The 22,125-nt window shown below is 33.8% G+C and overlaps 1 protein-coding gene across 1 annotated transcript in view; it reads left to right on the plus strand.

The window, feature by feature from the left end:
* Positions 1-22,125, plus strand: part of LOC150100042 (uncharacterized) — a 148,059-nt gene that overhangs the window by 113,079 nt on the left and 12,855 nt on the right. The window contains exons 4-5 of the mRNA XM_090402714.1: positions 1,986-2,185; positions 17,032-17,139. Coding sequence (XP_090258840.1) covers positions 1,986-2,185; positions 17,032-17,139 — 308 coding nt within the window. The remainder of the gene's footprint in view (positions 1-1,985; positions 2,186-17,031; positions 17,140-22,125) is intronic.

Raw genomic sequence — 22,125 nt, forward strand, 5'->3', positions numbered from 1 at the left:
TCTACAGCTCGTTCCACTGATAACACTCATTCGATGTGATCTCTCCTGCCATGGTTCAGATGGAAATGAACCATCTGAACTGAACCATCTTCAGTGACTCTTGCCTCATCCAACCCAATTCCACTTTCGAATCTCACATCACATTCTCTCTATCATTCAATCTTTCTCATTTTCGAACTCTTGACTCCCATTTCACACTTTCACTCTCATTCATCCTTTTGAGTTTCTGTACTTTCGGTCCATGCGTTCAACTTTCGCTTTCATTCATTCTTTCCATTTTTCCCACTTTTGATCCTTTCGTCATGCTATTTCCGGTTTCTTTCATTCTCTCAATTTTGTTTCCTTCTGCCACATTCGCCTCGCTTTCGTTCTTTTTACCATCCATTATGGTTTTCAAAATCACTCGTTTTCTTTTTCAATGCTTTCTTAACAATTTTTTGCCTTTCTTTCACACCATGCTTCTCTTTTCAACGAGCACTCATTCTTCCCACGACATTCTCGCTTCTAACACTTTCTGTCATTAAATTCATATTAGCACTCATCAAATCCTCATTTAGCTGCCACTTCGCACATACCCTCCTTCCATCAGCCCTAAATGTCCAGAAACCATCTATGTAATCAAAAGAATACATGTAGCACACCTTGCAATTCATAAAACGACTGAAGTCTAAGTTAAAGTCATGCACTGACAAAGCTGCTGTCATCTTTCCTCTACCGGTTACTACTCTAAGGGCCAAAAACAACGAATTTGTAATGAAATTTAAGCAAAATATCCCACACAGTAATAATACTAGTAGCGGCCAACTTTTATAGCAGCTTTTACTCAAACAATCACTCATATACAGTACCGTCGACAGGGTGTAGCATAGAGGTAGCCTGCCTCATGTCGCGGCTTAATAAGGGTGCTTGTTCGGCCATGCTACTGTAGGCACCATCGCTATGCTAACAGGAATTGTTAGCGTAGCGACAGTGCCTACAGTAACATGGCTGAACAAGCAGAAAGAAGTTTTTCCAAGCTTAAACTGATTAAAAATTATTTGTGGACAGCAATGACCCACGAAAGATTGGTTGGTCTTGCAACTATATCGATAGAGGCGGACATAGCTTATAATTTAAATTTAGAAGAGCTTATATAGTTTTATTGTGTGATATTCCTGTAGAGTAAACATTTAATTAATATTATTATGTAATCATTTTGCATTAATGTTTCTCTTGTAATAAAAACAAAATAGCAATTGGAGATTTTCTTATATTTTTGTATTATAATCCATCCAGGGCGATATTTAATTGTTTGCCTCAGAGCGCGATCTAATCTGACGACAGCCCTGCTCATATACAATTAATTATTTCAAGAATAACTTATCTGAATCTGGAGCTCTTCTTACACACCACCACTACTGTTGCCTCACGTGCGATGATAAGAAAGTATTAAAAAATCTTGAAGGCACAATTACTATTCTAAAAGAAATTCACCATAACAAATTATTTACTATAACAAACTATTCCCATAGGCCCTGGCTAACTCATGTTTAGTTGAGAAGTCCTTATCAAGATTTTTCAAATTTTTTTCATTGTCCTAGATGAGATTGAGACCCAGGTCGCTCTTGCAATGTGGTGCACTGATGCACATGCTGGCTCTGCTTCTATATGTTCATTATCATAATATTACAACAAACCTTACAGCATAACATATCACAATATTAGTTGTCATACATCTCAATGAAGGGTGATACATTGCAACTCGCATATGAATGCTGATGGTATTAAACTTACTTTCAAAGCATTTCAAGGTTGGTGGTAAGTTTTTCTTTATGAGCTTGCATCAAAGTATGATAACATTTTCATGTACAACCCTGTTTATTAAATTTAGTATAGAAAAGAGGAAAAAAACTGAATGATTATTTCCTATAGAAAAACAACTGGAAATTGTGCTGATTCTTTAATTTTATGAACTAGTTCATATTATTTTATAATTTTTTTTTCAGCTGTTAGTCTGTCAACATGTGGAAAGGAAAAGAGTTGCTATATCCATTCAGATAAGCTGCTTTCATGTCATGCTGATACATGTGATTACATTCTTACTTATCAGTTAAAGAATCACAACCGATCAGTGGAATTTGTATTAGGAGGAACTGCTAAAGAAGATCATTCTTACTTGGCTGTTGGATTTGCAAGTGACACAAAGGTAAAATTACAATGTTGAGAAGAAACTAAGTGATTCTTTACTTAATTTATGATATTCATTGGGTCTTTAATTCTACAGGTCTGTATTTTTGCTCCTGTTTCAAATAGCAGTAATTTAATTTTCATGATTAAAATTAGACATATATTAGAAATATACAATCATCAGGTAAAAAAAAATGATTCTTAGAATGCCACTTTACTGCATTTTGAGGATCTTTATTTTATTTTACTTTACACAAATTAAAAATATCAGAAATCAAGATTCTAATTGGATCAGCACTAATTTCTGATAATTTAAGCAATGCTTGTAAATTCTTGAAATGAAATTTTATTTCTGTGCAGAGATTGAATTGCAAATTCAACCATTATATTACTTGTCAGAAAGATTTAATAAAAAGGATAAAACTCTATTTTCAAATAAGAAAGCAAACTACTCTTTGTAGTAAAAAGTAAGGTGAAAGTGATAGCTAGCAAGTGTATAATTCAGTGTGCATTACTTAAAAGATGTGATCTTTGAAGAGGCTGCATTTTCAACTTTTGTTGATCTCACTCCAGGTCTCTCTCAGCCCTATTTGCTCTTTCCTTCTATTTTAGCCCCTTTCCCACATCATTTTTGGACATCTTCTATTCCTCCTTGTAAGTTCCAATCTAACGCATCTTTTGTTATATTCCCTCCTCATACCTGACAAGAAGTTATATTCTTGTTTTAATCCTTTACCAAAATGAAAGCAAACATAGTTTATGCATGAAGTATCTTCATGGCTGGTCTATTTGTATATAGAGGCTTTAACTTTACATTAGCTGCCTCATTCCATAATGCAAGAACATTATGAGACATTATCCAGACCAATTTTTTGAGATCTCATCAGTGGGGACTAGACTCAGGAAGATACCAAGGTTAAATCAATGCAGAAGTCATATATTTTCTATCTGCTATTAGTAAAATGGTATATCATTTAAATATAAAGAGCCAATAGGCTTCATTTCGGCGATATAAACATAATTCAAATTAATTTGAATAATGGTGTATCATGATATTAAATACTCCAGATCAGGGATAGTCATAGAAAGTTTTACAGCTTGGTTACAAAGTATATTATACTTGACAAGAAATTGTATTGTTTTTATCCTTTATCAAGTGTAAGCAAATAAAGTTTGTGTGAAATATCTTCATGACTAGTTTACTTGTATATAGATGCTTGAGTAAAGGATTAAACAAGAATTGTCAATAATAAAGTTATTAATAACAAGATGGAACACTTCAAGGATGTTGAGAATGAAAGAAAGCACAAATCAGGAAATCAGAGCTGGAAAGCACATGCAACAGAAACAAAACACCAAGTTAGAATGACAACAAACTGAAATGCTGCACACTGATTACCATTTTTACTCGAGCATTCAAAGAATCAGCTGAAATGCTGATGCATCCATTGCAGTGTAACAAAAAACAATGGCTGATTTTACATTGTCTGATCTTCCTTAATCCATCATGATACACTTGTATCTACCAGTAGTATGCTACAGTAATCCAAGAACCAGCAGCTAGCATAATAGCGAACACACACTTTTTATTGTTTAAACGTTTTCAAATATTTTTCATACAAATGTTAACTGTTATTACTTGCTTTCTAGTTTTTAGTTTATTCATGTTATTTCCTGATGAAGTGAAACAAAGTATTTCATGAAACTAGTTGAAATAAAAGCATAGTTTCTACTTGATTATTAAAATATTAATAATGAGGTAAAAAATTGTCAAGAATAAATTATTGTCAAGTATAATATTCTTTGTAACCCAGCAGTAAAACTTTCAACTATCTCTAATCCGGAATATTTTTTAATATGATGATACACAGTTTTATTACATGGATACAGAAAATATATAACTTTTGCATTGATTTAACCTTGGTATCTTCCTGGGTCTAGCTGCTGTGGGTAGCATCATTTTCGACCTATAATGATTTTGTATTATGGGATGCAAAGGCAATTGATGTAAAGTCAACAGCATCTATATATAAGTAGAACTGGTTGTGAAGATACTTCATGCACAAATTTTCTTTGCTTGTCTCTTAATCCTTGAATAAAGAATTAAAACAAGAATATAATTTATTGTGAAGTGAACTATACTTTGTAACCCAGCAATAAACTCTCTATTTCTATATCTCCTCTTTGTTTCCTAGGCATATGTCCAGTCACTTCCATTTTCTTTCCTTTATCCATATTATGAAAGGAGACTATGTCCAGTTCTTTCCCGTAATTCTGTTTCTAAAACAAATACTGTATTAAATATTCTAGGTTTAGTATTTTGGCTTAGCTCTTTTTCTTCATTTTGTTTCTGTTGTATGTGGTGCTCTGTTATAAACACCTTCGATATAGGAAGTGACCATCGTATGGTATGCAGTAAGATTCAAATTAACTGCCAAAAAGAAAGAAGAAAAATGTTTCGAAGATCAATGCAAAACATAGATGTACACAAACTCAATATTAAAAAAGATATATTCCAACACGAACTAAACAACAGATTTAAAAATCTTATTATAGATGACAATGCTGATCAATCAGAAAGTAATGACATTATTACTCAAAACCTTTTACAATGCTCACTTGAAATAGCTGGTACCACAGAACAGAAATAAGACAAAATTTCTCAAGAAACAAGGAAAAATGACACAATCAAATAACCTACAGAATAAAATTGAGTACACTGAATTGTGCAAAACAATCAGAAAACGTATCACAGAAGAAATAAGAAAATTCATACAATAAACAATTGACAACAACCGTAGTCTCAAAAAAGCCAAACAGCAATTGAAGAACAGCAATAAATAGATGGTTGCAGTCAAACTACAAGATGGGACCATTACCAGAAATAGATAGATATGCGATAGCAAAAAGAATTGAAGAATTTCACTCAATATTATATCAGGATGGTGAATTAAAATGAAGAAGATAACTTCTTCATTTAATATGTGAAATAGTTAAAGTACCACAGCTTCTACTAGAAGAAGTTATGCAGAGCATTCAAAGCTTGCAAAATGGAAAAGCTGCAAGTGAGGATGGAGTTATAGCTGAACTTCTAAAAGCAGGTGGAGAAATGATCTACAAAATCTTAGCAAAACTATTTACCTTATGTTTGAAGAAAAATAACGTACCAAGAACATGGAAGAAGGCTACCCTAATTCTGATACATAAAAAAAGTAAAGTAGAAGACTCGATGAATTACCAATCCATCAGTCTACTATTGGTAGTTTACAAAGTGTTTACAAAAGTCTTAGCTCATAGGCTTTGTACAACTCTAGACCTAGCACAACTAAAAGAACAGGATGGCTTTCAAAGCGGCTTTAGTACAATGGACCATATTCAAGTTGTACAACAGATTATTGAACGGTGCAATGAATATCAATTACCACTATGTCTTGGTTTTATTGATTATTAGAAAGCCTTTGATTCATTAAAAACTTGTGCAATACTTAAAGCATTACAAAACGAATGAGTGGAGGAGCCATATGTCAGGACTATCAAATCAGCATACACCAGTATGAGAGGTATAAGACAGAGTGACACAATATCTCCAAAATTATTCACAGCATACCTAAAAAAAACATTCAAATTTCTTGATTGGGAAGGGAAAGGTCTGAAGATAAATCGAAGATATTTAAGCCATTTACGTTTTGCAGGTGACATAGTTATCTTCACTTCAACTGTGCATGAATTACAGACTTGTATCCATGAATTCCAAATTGCTAGCAAAACAACTGGCCTAAAGATAAACCTAAAGAAGACCCAAGTTATGTTCAATAGCTATGTCCAACCAAAAATAATAAAAATCAATAATGATGAAATTAAATAAGTAGATCATTACATATACTTAGGACAACAGGTATCAATTAAACAAATTATCACAGATGAAATTAAAAGATGCATAACATTTGGATGGAAAGCATTTGGAAAATTACATTCAATATGCCTGAAGAGAAAAGTTTTTTATACCAACATATTCTTCAGTGAAAAATGTGAAACATGGGCACTAAATGCAAAGAAAATTCAAAAATTAAGAACAACGCAATTTACTATGGAAAAAAGTATGCTTCATACTCCACCTGAACATCACGAGAGCTCAAGATCGGTAAAGTACCAGATTGCCATAATAGGGATTACTGAAACAAAAAAGATACAAACTGGTGAAATCTTTCTGAGCAATAAATACAAAAGGTTATATTCAGGAAATCAAGGAAAAGAAGAAGTAGCCATAGTATTCAAGACTAAATACGAGGCCGATCTTCTTGAATGGTAGGCGATATCAAGTAGAGTGATGTGGACAAATATCAGAATGAAGACCTGAACAATGAGACTTCTTTGTACCTATGGTCCCACAGAAGTTTCTACTAAGGTAGAAGTGGAGGAATTTTTTAAGGCTTTACAGAAAGCAATTGACACAATGAAAAATTGGTCCTTGTTGGGGATCTAAATAGCAGAGTAGGAAATGATTGTCAGACATACAAAAATATTTTGGGAAAATTTGGAGATAAGAGCAAAGCTAATAATAATAGAAAATTCCTGTTGGATTTCTGCTCAGGATATGGCCTGGTTATTACTAACACAATGTTACAAAATAAAAATGTGCACAAATTCACATGGAGAGAATCCATGCTTGAAGTAGAAAAACCCAGAAATGGGGAAAGGCAGCTGGAGTAGATGCTATTCGACCAGAAATGCTCAAGTATGGAGGTATAAAAGCCTTATAGTGGCTGTACAGCATAGTGAAGTAGGCCTGGACAAAGGGATGAATTCCAGATGATTGTAGTGAAGCTCTCGTAGTACCCATATATAAAAAGGGAAATAAAACTGAATGTGAGAATTACAGAGGTATTTCCCTACTGAGTGTTCCTGGCAAGATCTATGCAAGTATACTTGAGAAATGGTTGAGAAGGATTGTGGAAGGGAAGATTGGTAATGGACAAGCTGGATTCAGGCCAAATAGAGGCTGTGAGGATCAGAATTTCACTTTAAGACAAATAGTTGAGAAATCATGGGAATATAACAAAGATCTGTATTTAAGTTTTGTAGATCTGGAAAAGGCATATGACAAGGTGCCAAGAGATTATATGGTGTCAGTGGGGTATTATATCATGCACTATTTAGTCTTTATTTGAGTTGTAAGTCAGCAGTTAGAATTGAAAGAAGTACAGGAAGGTGGTTTAATATTAAATCTGGTGTCAGACAAGGATATACATTATCCCCCTCTGTTATTCATTATCTATATGGATCGCATTATGAAGGAAAGTTGTATTAAACATGATATCAAAATTAGAGATGTTAATCTCAGCTCTTTGCTTTATGCAGATTATGTTATATTTCTAAATAAATCTACTACAAGTCTGCAAGATTCCCTGACTAAATTGAATAACTGCTGTAATAGATATGGTATGAAGGTCAGCAATAACAAGACGAAGACAATGAAAATAGGCAGAAATGTTGAAAATATCAACTGCATTGTGAATGGTAAACCTATAGAACAAGTAAAACATTTCAGTTACTTAGGCACGACTTTTAGTAAAGATGGGAAATTAAATATGGAAATAGACAACAGAATCAATAAAGGTGGTGGTAGGAAGTCAACTGAATAAATTTATATGTAATAAGAGAGAAATTAGTCAAAACACTAAGTTAGCTGTATATAAGACAGTGTTCAAACCAATTTTAACTTATGGATCTGAGAGCTGGGTGAGAAATAAAACACTTGACCAAAGACTAGAGACCACAGATATGAGAGTTGTGAGAAAGATTAGAGGTGTGAACAGATGGCATCAGTGGCAATATCATATTAAAAAAGAGGATATTAGGAAAGAAATTAACATTGTTGACATCCAGGAATGTGTTAGCAGAGCTAATCTCAGGTGGTATTGTCACTTAATATTATTAGAAAAACAAGTGTTCTCTGTCAGGTTGGCAGGAAAAAAACCCAGAGGAAGACCAAGATATAGATGGATTGATTCAGTAAAAAGTGCCTTAGAAGACAGAAATATAAGATCTGATAATGTTGGAGTCTTGACAGGTAACAGATTGATTTGGAGGAAAATTGTAGGTAGGAGGTTAGTAATGATGTAAGTTTTTCATGACATGTCAGGAATTTGATGATGATGATGAGAAGTATGTTTGGTATCACAAGGCTGGATCAGGCATACATGGATAAGAAATCAAATCAAAGTCTCTGACGACATAGGAAGACTGAAACATCTAAAGTGGCAATGTGTCTCCGATAGGAGCTCGGCAACCACCTTGGCAAATTTATAGTGATCCTCAGTCTCTCAGAGCTCATGCCAGTCCACTGTCTGATGTCTGCCAGCCAAGATTTTCTTCGTCTTCCTTGTCCTCTTATTCCATTTATCTTCCCTTTTATAATCAACTGAAGTATCTTATATTATTACAAAGTAGATGACAAAGATTTCAGTTTTCCTTCTTTTTATGATATCTAAAAGTTCATGTGATTTCCCCATTTGTTCCAGTACTTCCTGATTGGACATTTTTGCTGTCCATGGGATTTTTAACATTCGTCTGTATAACCACATCTCAAAGGCTTCACGTCTTTTTATTGATGTTATCTTCGAGGTCAAAGTTTCTGCACCGTACAGCAGACAGACCATATGCATTTAGAGTACTTAGAGTACGCATTTAACCATGCATACTCTAAGCTCTAAATTTAAACTGCGGTTACACAGTGTTGATTTCATCAAGAGAAAATGTTTTCTTGCCATTTCAATTCTAACTTTTATTTCCATTTCTGGATTGCAATCTTCATTTAACCAGCATCCAAGATATTTAAACTTTGCCACTCTTTCTGTTTGTTTCCCATTTAAAGAAAGTGCTGAATTAAGAATTGGTTTCTTGCTAATGACCATGAATTTAGTTTTGGTGATATTTATTTTTAATCCCATTTTTTCACTCTCTTTATTCACTAGTTCCAGAAGATTTTGAAGATCCTGAATATTGTCAGCCAGGAGAGCTGTGTCATCAGCATATCAGATGTTACTGATGATTTCTCCATTTACATTAATCCCTTCCTTTCTTCCTTTTAAGATTGTTTGAAATATGGCTTCTGAGTATATGTTAAAAAGAAGAGGTGACAGCACACATCCTTGCCTTACTCCTTGTTTGATGTTAATGGAGTCTGTAATAATGTCATCAACTTGAACAGATGCCTTTCTTTTTAATAGTGCAATCATTTTAGCATGTTGGACTTTGTCAAATGCTTTCTCGAAGTCGATTGCTTCTTTGTTTTGGTCAATACATTTTTGGAATAAAATTTGAGAACAGAAAAGAGCCTCTCTTGTTCCCAAACCATTTCTAAAGCAGAATTAGGTATCACTGATGGTGTCTTCACATTTTCTGTATATTCTTTTTTGAATTATTTTCAGAAACATTTTGAGAATATGACTCATTAGGCTGATCATTCTATAGTCATTACAAGTTTACACATTTACTTTTTCAGATAGCATGATGAAGGTCGACTGTAACCAGTCTTGAGGAATTATGCCTGTATTGTAGATCTTATTAAATAACTTTACTAATATATTAATGTTGTCACCTTCTAATAACTTTACTATTTCTACTGGTATTCTATCTGGGCCTAAGGTTTTGCCATTTTTAGCTGAGTTCAGTGCACATTCTACCTCTGATCTTAGAATGCATGGACCTTCCATCTGTTATTATTATTATTACTGACACCTAAAGGGAGTCCAAGGACTCATCGAGGGAGGGCACCTGCTCTACAACTCCGTCTCCACCATTCAATCACCAACTGACCACAACTACACCAATGCCATATACTGCCAACCACCACCACTGGTATTTCCACAGACAATCACAAACATCCATGCCCACGCGGGATTCAAACCTGCAGCCTTTTGGCTGGAGAGCGGATATGCTATCCACTCGGCCAACCAGGCCAGTATATGTATTTTCTGGGTTATGTCTGTTATCAGTAAAGAGTTCTTCTATATATTTCACCCATTCTTGTATTTTGTCATCCTTTTCGGATATTGTTTCTCCCTTTTTTTTGTTTCGAAGGATACATAGTTGTTTTTTCTTAAATATACCTGAGATCTCTTTCAGCTTTTTGTGTAGATTAAAATTGTCATGCTTTTCCCGTAGAATTTCTATTTCTTTACATTTTTCATTCATCCAGATTTCTTTTGCTTCTTTGATCTTGCATTTAATAATTTTCTGGACCTATTTATATTTTGTTGGACTATGATTTTTATATGATTAACAATGGACGAAGAAGTACTGGAATGGATTCCAGTACTTCTTCGTCGAGAGGAAAAATGACCACGATGCCAACCTAAATCACGGTAGATTGATGATATCATCAGATTTGCAGGAGTGACATGGGAAAGGAGAGTCATGGACAGACAGTTTTGGAGTAATCTTGGAAAGACCTTCATCCAGCAGTGGATTGACAATGGTTGATGATGATATATATATATATATATATATATATATATATTAGAGAATAAATTTTAAATGACTTGAAACTGAGATAAAATTTTAAATTTTAATGATAATGATACAACTAGTTTCAGCCTTCTTCAGGTATCCACTAAAGGTAGAACACAGTAATAAAAAATTGAAGTTACAAAAAACTGAGAATTACAGGCAAAAAAACCCAATATATAATTGACACAAAAACGTTGTATTTTTCAAGTTGTTCTATCTAACCTGCTATTGTTTGTTGTATGCGTGCTTGCAGGTTTTCGTGAGTGCCAGTATTGAACAACTGCAGTATGGCTATCAGGGATGTTATAACTTAAATTGCTGTTCAAATGTTCAGGATTAAGGAGGATTTCTCTGGACTCCACAATTTTTCTTTCAAACTCATCACTATAGCGAAAAATGTTTTCGGATTTATTTCAGCAAACTGAGTGACTCTGTAGATCGTCATGAGGGTTATTAGAGAAAAGAACATGACTGGATAGCACAGATGCATGTGATCTTTTATAGGAGATGTCTCTCTTATCTCTCTTATCAATACGCAGTTCAACAGATTTGTTAGTCTGTCCAAAAAAAGGAATATTACAGTCGCACCATAACTTGTAAACACCTGGATATTTCAGATTATGATGACTAGGCTTTGGATGGCTTATAAGAGAACAGACTTTAGGGAGTGTAGTGAAAAACGTCCTGATGTTGTATTTTTTAAGGACTTTAGCCAATTTATTGGAGACTGAACTAATGTAAGGTATTGAGATGCTACCTTTAAAATCAATAGTTGCCGTAGTACACTGCCTAGGAGGATCCAGAAGAAATTTCTTAATTGTTTTTTCAGAATATCCATTTTGTTTAAAGATAAGAGAAAGTTGTTCAACTTCTTTTTGGAGTTCATCTGGTTCATTTCAAAGAAATCGTGCTCTGTGTCCTAAGGTAGAAATAGTTCTGAGCTTTTGTGGTGGAAAGTGATGAGATTGACAGTGCAGATATCTGTTAGTATGAGTTGGTTTTCGGTATATAGAGATTTTAAATCTATCAGAGCATCGTGTAAGAATTACATCCAGGAAAGGAAGGCAGTTATTTTGTTCTAGTTTGGCAGTGAATTTTATATTAGGATGATGGTTGTTAAGATGTTGAAGAAAATCCATGAGAGATGTGTGTCCGTGACTCCATATAATGAAAATGTCGTCAACATAATGTCTCCAAAGTTTCGGCTTAAATGAAAAGGACGATATGACTTTTGTTTCAAAATCTTCCAGGAAAATGTTTGCTAGAACTGGGGATAAAGGGTTGCCCATTTCTAGGCCTTGGTTTCGTTTGTAAATGGAATCCCTATATTTGAAGTAGCCAGATTGAATACAATGCTTTAGTAAAGCAAATATCTTTTTAGACAATTTGTCCTTAAGTAATGTTAATACCTCCTCAGTAGATGTTAGTAAATAATGAGATAATGTCAAAACTTGCTATGATATCATTTTCACTGATTGAAATATTTTTGATATGAGAAACGAAGTCTGTGGTGTTTTTGATGAACGATGAAGAGTTATTGGAGAAACACTTGAGGTATTCTGCAAGATGTTTCGAAAGCTTATAAGTAGAACCATCAATTCCTTCCACAATTGGGTGAAGAGGGGTGTTTTCTTTGTGTATCTTCGGAACTCCATAAATGCGTGTAATAAGGGGGGTGAAGAGAACGTAAAGAAAGGTGCATATTGCGAGGAAGTTCAAATTTCAATCAGTGAAAATGATATCATAGCAAGTTTTGACATTATCTCATTATTTACTAACGTCCCTACTGAGGAGGTATTAACATTACTTAAGGACAAATTGTCTAAAAAGATATTTGCTTTACTAAAGCATTGTATTCAATCTGGCTACTTCAGATATAGGGACTCCATTTACAAGCAAAACCAAGGCCTAGCAATGGGCAACTCTTTATCCCCAGTTCTAGCAAACATTTTCCTGGAAGATTTTGAAACAAAAGCCATATCATCCTTCTCATTTAAGCCGAAACTTTGGAGACGTTATATTGACGACATTTTCATTATATGGCGTCACAGACACACATCTCTCATGGATTTTCTTCAACATCTTAACAACCAGCATCCTAATATAAAATTCATTGCCGAACTAGAACGAAATAACTGCCTTCCTTTCCTGGATGTAATTCTTACATGATGCTCTGATAGATTTAAAATCTCTATATACCGAAAACCAACTCATACTAACAGATATCTGCACTGTCAATCTTATCACTTTCCACCACAAAAGCTCAGAACTATTTCTACCTTAGGACACAGAGCACGATTTCTTTGAAGTGAACCAGATGAACTCCAAAAAGAAGTTGAACAACTTTCTCTTATCTTTAAACAAAATGGATATTCTGAAAAAAACAATTAAGAAATTTCTTCTGAATCCACCTAGGCAGCGTGCTACGGAAACTATTGATTTTAAAGGTAGCATCTCAATACCTTACATTAGTTCAGTCTCTAATAAATTGGCTAAAGTCCTTAAAAAATACAACATCAGGACATTTTTCACTATATTCCCTAAAGTCCATTCTCTTATAAGCCATCCAAAGCCTATTCATCATAACCTGAAATATCCAGGTGTTTACAAGTTATGGTGCGACTGTAATATTCCTTATTTTGGACAGACTACCAAATCTGTTGAACTGCATATTGAGGAGCATAAGAAAGACATCTCCTATAAAAGATCACATGCATCTGCGCTATCCAGTCATGTTCTTTTCTCTAATAACCCTCATGACAATCTACAGAGTCACTCAGTTTGCTGGGATAAATCCGAAAACATTTTTATTTTTCACTGTAGTGATGAGTTTGAAAGAAAAATCGTGGAATCCAGAGAAATCCTCCTTAATCCTGAACATTTGAACAGCAATTTGAGTTATAACATCCTTGATAGCCATACTGCAGTTGTTCAATACTGGTGCTCACGAAAACCTGCAAGCACGCATACAACAAACAATAGCAGGTTAGATAGAACGACTTGAAAAATACAACGTTTTTGTGTCAATTTTGTATTGGGTTTTTTTGCCTGTAATTCTCAGTTTTTTGTAACTTCAATTTTTTATTACTGTGTTCTACCTTTAGTGGATACCTGAAGAAGGCTGTAAAAGGCTGAAACCAGTTGTATCATTAAAATTTAATATTTTATCTCGGTTTAAAGTCATTTAAAATTTATTCTCTAAAATGTATTATTACAACCGAGTAGAAGATCAAGAATACACACACACATATATATATATAATTATATATGTGATGATCAGCTTTTACTCGGTTGTTATACATTTGAAAAAAATATAGATTTAATGACTATAAGACTGAGATAACATATAAAGATTTTAATGATAAATACTACTAGTTTCGGCATATAGCAGCCTTCTTCAGGTATTTATAAAGGAAAAGAATACTAATAAACATTGAATTATTTAAACAAACTGGAAATTACAGGTACAGATTGCCTCACATAATCGATACATAAAAACATTGTATTTTTTCAAGTTGTTCCAACTGGCGTGCCATTGTTTGTTGCAATTGTGCATGCAGGTTCACGTGAATGCCAATATTGAATAACTGCAGCATGGCTATCTGGATGTTATAACTTAAATTGTTGTTTAAGTGGACCGGGTTCAGTAGGATTTCACTTGATTCTACGATTTTCCTTTCAAACTCATCATCACAGCGAAAGATATTTTCTGATCTATTCCAGCAGACAGAGTGGCTTCGTTGGTCATCATTAGGATTATTTGAAAAAAGAACATGACTGGATAACGCAGTTGCATGAGATCTTTTGTAAGAGATGTCTCTCTTATGCTCTTCTATTTGTTGTTCAATAGATTTGTTAGTTTGACCAAAGTATGGGATATTGCAATCGCACCACAATTTATATACTCCAGGGTACTTAAGGTTGTGATGAGTAGGTTTTGGATGGCTGATTAGAGAACGGATTTTTGGAAGTGTGGTTAAGAAGGTCCTGATATTATATTTTTTAAGGACTTTAGCTATTTTCTTAGAGACTGTGCTAATGTATGGAATGGAGATGCTACCTTTAAAATTAATAGTCTCTGTTGTGCACTGCCTAGGAGGATTCAGAAGAAATTTCTTAATTGTTTTTTCAGAGTATCCATTTTGTTTAAAAATAAGAGTGAGGTGATTCAGTTCTTTTTGTAGTTCATCTTGTTCATTTAAGAGAGAACATGCTCTGTGTCCTAAGGTAGATATAATTCCAAGTTTTTGTGGTGGAAAATGATGAGAAAGATTATGCAGATATCTATTGGTATGCGTAGGTTTTCTGTACATAGAGATTTTTAATCTTTCAGAGCATCGTGTAAGCATAACATCCAAGAAAGGTAAGGAGTTATTATTTTCTATATCAGCAGTAAATTTTATATTAGGATGTTGGATGTTTAGATGACGAAGAAAATCTGTGAGAGATGTGTGCCCGTGATTCCAAATAATGAATATATCATCAACATATCTTTTCCAAACTTTTGGTTTAAACGAGAAGGAAGATATGGCTTTCTTTTCAAAATCTTCAAGGAAGATGTTAGCTAGCACTGGGGACAAAGGGTTGCCCATTGCCAGGCCTTGTTTTTGTTGGTAAATGGAGTCCTGATATCTGAAGTAACCAGAATGAATGCAATGCTTTAATAAAGTGAACATTTTTTTGGATAATTTGTCCTGTAGTAATGTAAGTACCTCGTCCGTAGGAACGTTAGTAAATAAACATATAATGTCAAAACTAACTAGAATGTCATTTTCATCGATGGGAATATCTTTAATATGAGAAACAAAATTATATATATATATTTATATATATATATATATATATTTTTTTTTTTTTTTTTTTCTTAATTCTGTTTATAACATCCTTGTCTGTGTAGCCATCATGGGTGGTCTCACTCATAATGGCTATAAAAAACATGGTTACTATAAAACCAAAGAACAAACTTGTACAAAGAGTAAGTTTTAGTATTTTTAATTTTTAAATTCTCAGTTTTTTGTTTTGCTTTCATTAATTTTTAGTGCTGCTCATATGCAAATCCTTTAATTTGGAATCCACATATTTTAAATTATGTGACAAGAGGCTACGATCATTAGCAAACACTTTTGTTATACTCCTGTTTTTATTGTTATTGGTTGTGACAATTTTATTTCATTGTTTGTTTATATGTATAGTCTCAGTACATTTTTCTTAACAAGATTAATGATTTTTAATGGAATACCAAAAAATTTAATTACCATATTTGCTGTCGTATAAGACGCACTTTTTTTCTTTGAAAATAGGTCTGAAAAACAGAGTGCATCTTATACGCTGATACTCAGTTTTTTATTACTTTCATTTCTGGAAATTTTCTCTGTTCCGAGTTATGTGATTTCATCTTTGTGGTGTGTGAGAGCATTTGAGTTACGTAAAGTTCAGTGGATGCGCATGCGCTGTCATCGACGATCACAGCTGTGTTCCTCATTTAAATTTAAACTTTCCAATTGTTGTCGCGGTTGTTGTGAACAATGATAAATTTCTGCCGTTAAATTTTCTCTAAATTTCTTGGCAAATTATGACTGAAAAACGTCGGCATTGCTGCGATATTGCATACAAGTTTGCTGTCCTGGTTGAGCAAGTGAATAGTCTCATGTAATACTGTCTGCTCACCAGTCAGCAGGTCGTGTGTTCAAATCACTGTGGCATAGATGTTTCAGTCTTTAAGTGGTAGATAAATTTCACTGCCTAGTGAGACAACCATTCTGCTGACTGGAGACCTGAATCGCTTGAAAAAAAAAAGGTCCATGTTCAGTCTGTAGAGCAGAGTTTCCAGATTAACCATGCAATTCAAATGTACAACAGGTCTACAACTTTTAATGGGTGGGATTCATATAAAAGATGGAAAGCAGTTATGTCATGTTGCTACCAGATCTGAGATGCACTATATTGTTTAAAATAATGTAACTCTCACCTAGAAAGGTTGTAAATCTATAGTACATTGGTGCCAAGGATGGGCTATTGATTTTTTTAATTTTTTTTTTTTTTTTTTATTCCTGGAAACCCTACTTTAAAGACCAAACATAAAACTTTTTCAAGCCACTTCAGGCTTGAAATTAAATTATTTCGATAATTTAATTATATAATTGGCTATGATGTATACTTCTGTCACTCACTTGAAACATGGATGCAGTGTGTACCATTAAAATTGAATACCATTGAGATTCCATTGAAATGACATGGGTAAGAGATAGGTGAGTAAAGAAAAAATAATAATAAAAGCAAATTTGAAACTAGTAGACTGGTAGTCAAATAGTGCTAATACTATTAATTTTAATTTTTTATTAATTTTTTTTTTAGGCACATAATATGAGTATGATAGCATGTACAAGATCTACTGGTGATGAGACAGAAGTGAAATACTATATGTTAAAGGATCTACATCAGGGACCCATAGAACAATCAATGGTAAGTTTTGAAATGCAAGTCATATTTTAGAACGTTATAATAGTTAGTTCACTGGTTGGAAACTAGGATGTCAAATTTAATGCTTTTAATGTTTACAAAATTCATATTGTGTTTACTACAGATCTTTTTTTCTTTTCCTTTAACAGAAAATGCTACTTACATCATTAAATACATTATTATTTAGTGACTTTGCTGTGATAAGCCTGTTCATTTCTGAAATATTCCAGGTGTAATGTTTCATACTATCACCTGAAGAGATGAAAAGCATTACACATTATATCACTGTAAAGAAGTAAAGAGATCCTGAGGGAAAAAAAAATCAGATGTGAGGATTGAAGTTCTAGAGTCACATAGCAAGTGCAATGAAAATAATACAGAGAACTGCCACAGTGATAAGATGAAATGGTTGTATTGCTGTATAAATTATTGATTAAGTCACATCTGGAATGTTTTGCACAGATTTAATATTCTGAGGGTTGGGATGGGGTGAACGAAGAAATATTGATGAGGTGAGTCACTATGGCGGTATCAGAACTAAAGCATGCTAGAAGAACTTAAAAATGGAAAAACAAGTGGAGACATAATTTGGTGAAAAAAAGCTTTCTAGATACAAAGATTTTTTTCAGAGCAGCAGAAGGAGTGGAAAGAGAAAAGAATAAAAAAGTTGAAAGGTTCTAATAATAGGTGCTGTAATCAATGGAGTGAAGAATATGTTCACTCCATTGATCACAGCAATGCAGTGAACATATTCCTCACTCCATTGAACAATGGTTCACACCATTAATTGATGGAGTGAAGAATATGTTTACATGTTGAGTGAAATGTATAGTAAGAGGGGGGGGCATACTCTGACAGTGAATGAAATTAATGTAAGATGCAACTGTCACACTGTCAGTTATATCTTAATAAATTTATTATTTTTCTGTAATAATTTTGCTTATTTTGTCTGCTTACAAATTCTGATTTTTGCAATGGCTTTCTTGATATTTATTTATTCTGTTCTAAGCTAATTTAAGTTCTAATTTATTCTCTTCTAAAGCATCTCAATCCCATTTCATTATTGCTTCAGAGAACCACTTTGGAACTTCAGTCTTTGCTCCATGTAATATTTTTTATTTTAGATTTTTAGATCGAATTCCTCTTAGTTCAACTAGTTTCACTCTCATTTTCTTTCTTTCTTTCTTTCCAAATCCATATATATATTAGGTCACCTTGCACTGTGTAATTCTCCACATCTAAACTGTTTAAACATCTTTCTTCTCTCTTCTTGGATTTTTTTTATTCCACAGAAGACACAAACCACCTTTGAGAAATATAGTATAAATGGTTATGAATTTCAAACTTACACTGAGCCTGTAAATTTTTGTGAAATCTGAGTGCAGAAAACTAACTCTGGGTGGTTAAGGTCAAAAAATTATGACCTTTATTATAATAAAGATCATAAAATTTAAATAAATAATAAACAAGAGGTTTTTTATTTATTTTTTTTATGTATCCATCACACTGACTTGCTTCAAAAATATATTATAATAATAAATAATTACTTTGACTCACTTATGTAAATATATTATTTATTTGTGTAGAATTTTTGGCTATGTTTTATAGTCGTTTTCAATACACTGCAGTAAAAAGAGATAAACATAAAATGTGCAACAGTTGAGAGTGTGCATGATATTATATGCACTATTGACTGCAGGAGGATAACCTCCATCTATATTAATAGATATCAAGGAATAAATTTAAATTAAAAAATTTTATTAATTAATTACAATTTTTACGAAACATGGTGAGTATTAGTTCGAATAGTGCAATTGTTTTTGTTAAGATTAGGATGGTGAATGTGCTTTTGCAGCTTTGTTTATACAATCTTTCCAGAAGAAAATAACTTTTGTGTAGAACTTGAGTATTATTCCACTGAATTCTATGTTTTGTAGATAAAGAATGGCTCTCTAAATCAGATTTATCAGGTTCTTCACAAAAGTTATTTTCTTTTGTGAAGAACCTGATGAGCCTTGGAAAACATTAAGTATATTCTTGATGTTTTCCAAGGCAAATTTTTGTGGAATGGCCAGTCTGTTCGTAATAACATAGGCTGCAAGAACAAGAGATTCTGTAAACTCCTTGATAAGGAAGAAGTTTGGGAAGTTAACTTAACCAATACTCACCATTCATAAGAGTCATAAAAATTTTAATTAATTAATTATTTAAGTTTAAAATATTCTATTGTCCAATCCTTACCTTCTCGTGGTGCACCCTATTGGGTATCTACTTTGATACTGAACGAACGAGGATGGGCTGGTAATTTGGGATTTAGCCGACCAAATTGTATTCTTATTGGTTAAACCAAAATAAAAAATGATGGTACAACATGACAAAATTTCATGCCGGCTGGGGCGTCGCCCGGTTAAACAAGGCCCCCGTTGTTTTCGCCAGGGAACCAGGGTGAACAGCGAAAAGTCAGCTACTGGAACAAATCTGAAAACAAACCCCAACTCAACATCACCAGAGTTAAAGATCGGTACTATCAACGTAAGAAGCCTGAATGGCAAAGAAATGGAGCTAGCTGAGGAATTAGATAAGTACCAGATCGACATAATAGGGGTGACTGAAACAAAAAAGACCAAAACTGGTGAGATCTTTCTAAGCAATAAATACAAAATGTTATATTCAGGCAATGACAATCAAGGAAAAGAAGGAGTAGCCATAGTATTCAACACAAAATACGAGGCTAATCTTCTTGAATGGCAGTCAGTCTCAAGTAGAGTAATGTGGGCATATATGAGAATGGGGAACTGGACAATGAAACTTATTTGTGCCTATGGTCCCGCAGAAGGTTCTACTAAGGTAAAAGTGGAGGAATTTTTTGACGCTCTAGAAAAAGCAACTGACACAATGAAAAAGGAAAAGTTGGTCCTTGTTGAGGATCTAAATAGCAGAGTAGGAAATGATTGTGAGACATACAAAAATATTTTGGGAAAATTTGGAGAAAAGAGCAAAGCTAATAATAAAGGCAAATATCTGTTGGATTTCTGCTCAGGACATGGACTGGTTATTACTAACACCATGTTCCAACATAAAAATGTGCACAAATTCACATGGAGAGAAGAGGCTAGGAATAAGAAAAGTCTCATTGACTATGTTATTGTTGATAGTGATGTCTTCTCTTTGGGTGCAGGACACCAGAGTGTACAGAGGATTTGAAATTGGAAGTGATCACTATTTAGTCTTGAGCAGGATAAAATTGAATTTCATATTGAAAAGAATAACATGTAAGAAAGTTTTAAAGCGAATAAAAGTTGAGCAGCTCTCAGATGTGAACTGTAGACTAAAATACAGAAAGATTATTAAAAAGAAAATGAAAGAGTTTGAGAACAGGAATCAAACCTTGGAGATTCAGTGGCAAACTCTGAAGAAAACATTGATTGATTCTGCCAGAGAGGCATGTGGTGAGGTTGTGTGCAAGGATAAAAAAATCAGAACTCCCTGGTGGACACAGGAAGTTAAAGAGGCAGTGAAGGAAAAGAAGAAAGCATATCAAAAGTTCCTGGCAAATAAGTCAGCTTTTACTCTTACAGAATACAGGGACAAATGTAAGAAAGCTAAACAGTGTGTAAAACTAGCTAAACAAAAGTCATGGGAGGACTTTGGCAAGAATATAGAAAATAAATATCAAGAAGGTGGCAAAATATTCTGGAGGTTGTTGAAGAAGCTTAGGAATGGAGGAAAGAGTGCTGTAAAAGGAGTTAGAGATGATAAAGGTGACATGAAAACAGGAGAAAAAGATATCCTTGAAGTATGGAGTAATTACTTTGAAAAACTGCTAAATGAAACAAGCAGTGATGACAGCACAGTGATAAAAAACACTGACCAGGCATGCAGTCAAGAATACATATCCATACTTGAAGTAGAAAAAGCCATCAAAGGCTTGAAATGTGGAAAGGCAGCAGGAGTAGATGATATTCAACCAGAAATGCTGAAGTATGGTGGTATAAAACTTACAGTGGCTGCACTACATAGATCAGAAAGCCTGGACAGAGGGACGAATTCCCGATGATTGGAGTAGAGCTCTCATAGTACCCATATATAAAAAGGGAAATAAAACTGAATGTGAGAATTACAGAGGTATTTCCCTACTAAGTGTTCCTGGCAAGATCTATGCCAGTATACTTGAGAAACGGTTGAGAAGAATTGTGGAAGAAAGCTTGGTGAAGAACAAGCTGGATTCAGGCCAAATAGAGGCTGTCAGGATCAGATCTTCACTTTACGACAAATAGTCGAGAAAGCAGAAAGCATGGGAATATAACAAAGATCTGTATTTAAGTTTTGTTGATTTGGAAAAGGCATATGACAAGGTGCCAAGAGAGAAGCTATTCAATACGCTGCAGTTATATGCTGTCAATGGGGCATTATATCAAGCAATACTTAATCTTTATTTGAGTTGTAAGTCAGCAGTTAGAATTGAAGGAAGTACAGGAAGATGGTTTAATGTTAAATCTGGTGTGAGACAAGGATGTACATTATCCCCTCTGTTATTCATTATCTATATGGATCACATTATGAAGGAAAGTGGTATTAAACCTGATATCAAAATTGGAGATGTTAATGTCAGCTCTTTGCTTTATGCAGATGATGTTATACTTCTAAATAAATCCGCTACAAGTCTGCAAGATTCTCTGACTAAATTGAATAGCTGTTCTAATAGATATGGTATGAAGGTCAGCAATAAAAAGACAAAGACAATGAAAATAGGCAGAATCATTGAAAATGTCAACTGTGTTGTGAATGGAGAACCTGTGGAACAAGTAAAACATTTCAGCTACTTAGGCATAATTTTTACTGAAGATGGTAAATTAAATATAGAAATAGACAACAGAATCAGCAAAGCTGGTATAGTGGGAAGTCAATTGAATAAATTCATATGGAATAAGAGAGAAATTAGTTGGAACACTAAATTAGCTGTGTACAAGACAGTGTTCAAACCAGTTT

The sequence above is a fragment of the Typopeltis vanoorti genome, chromosome 13 (genome assembly GCF_054136105.1).
Source record: "Typopeltis vanoorti isolate ZY-2024b chromosome 13, IOZ_Tvanoo_1.0, whole genome shotgun sequence".
NCBI classification, from domain to species: domain Eukaryota; kingdom Metazoa; phylum Arthropoda; class Arachnida; order Uropygi; family Thelyphonidae; genus Typopeltis; species Typopeltis vanoorti.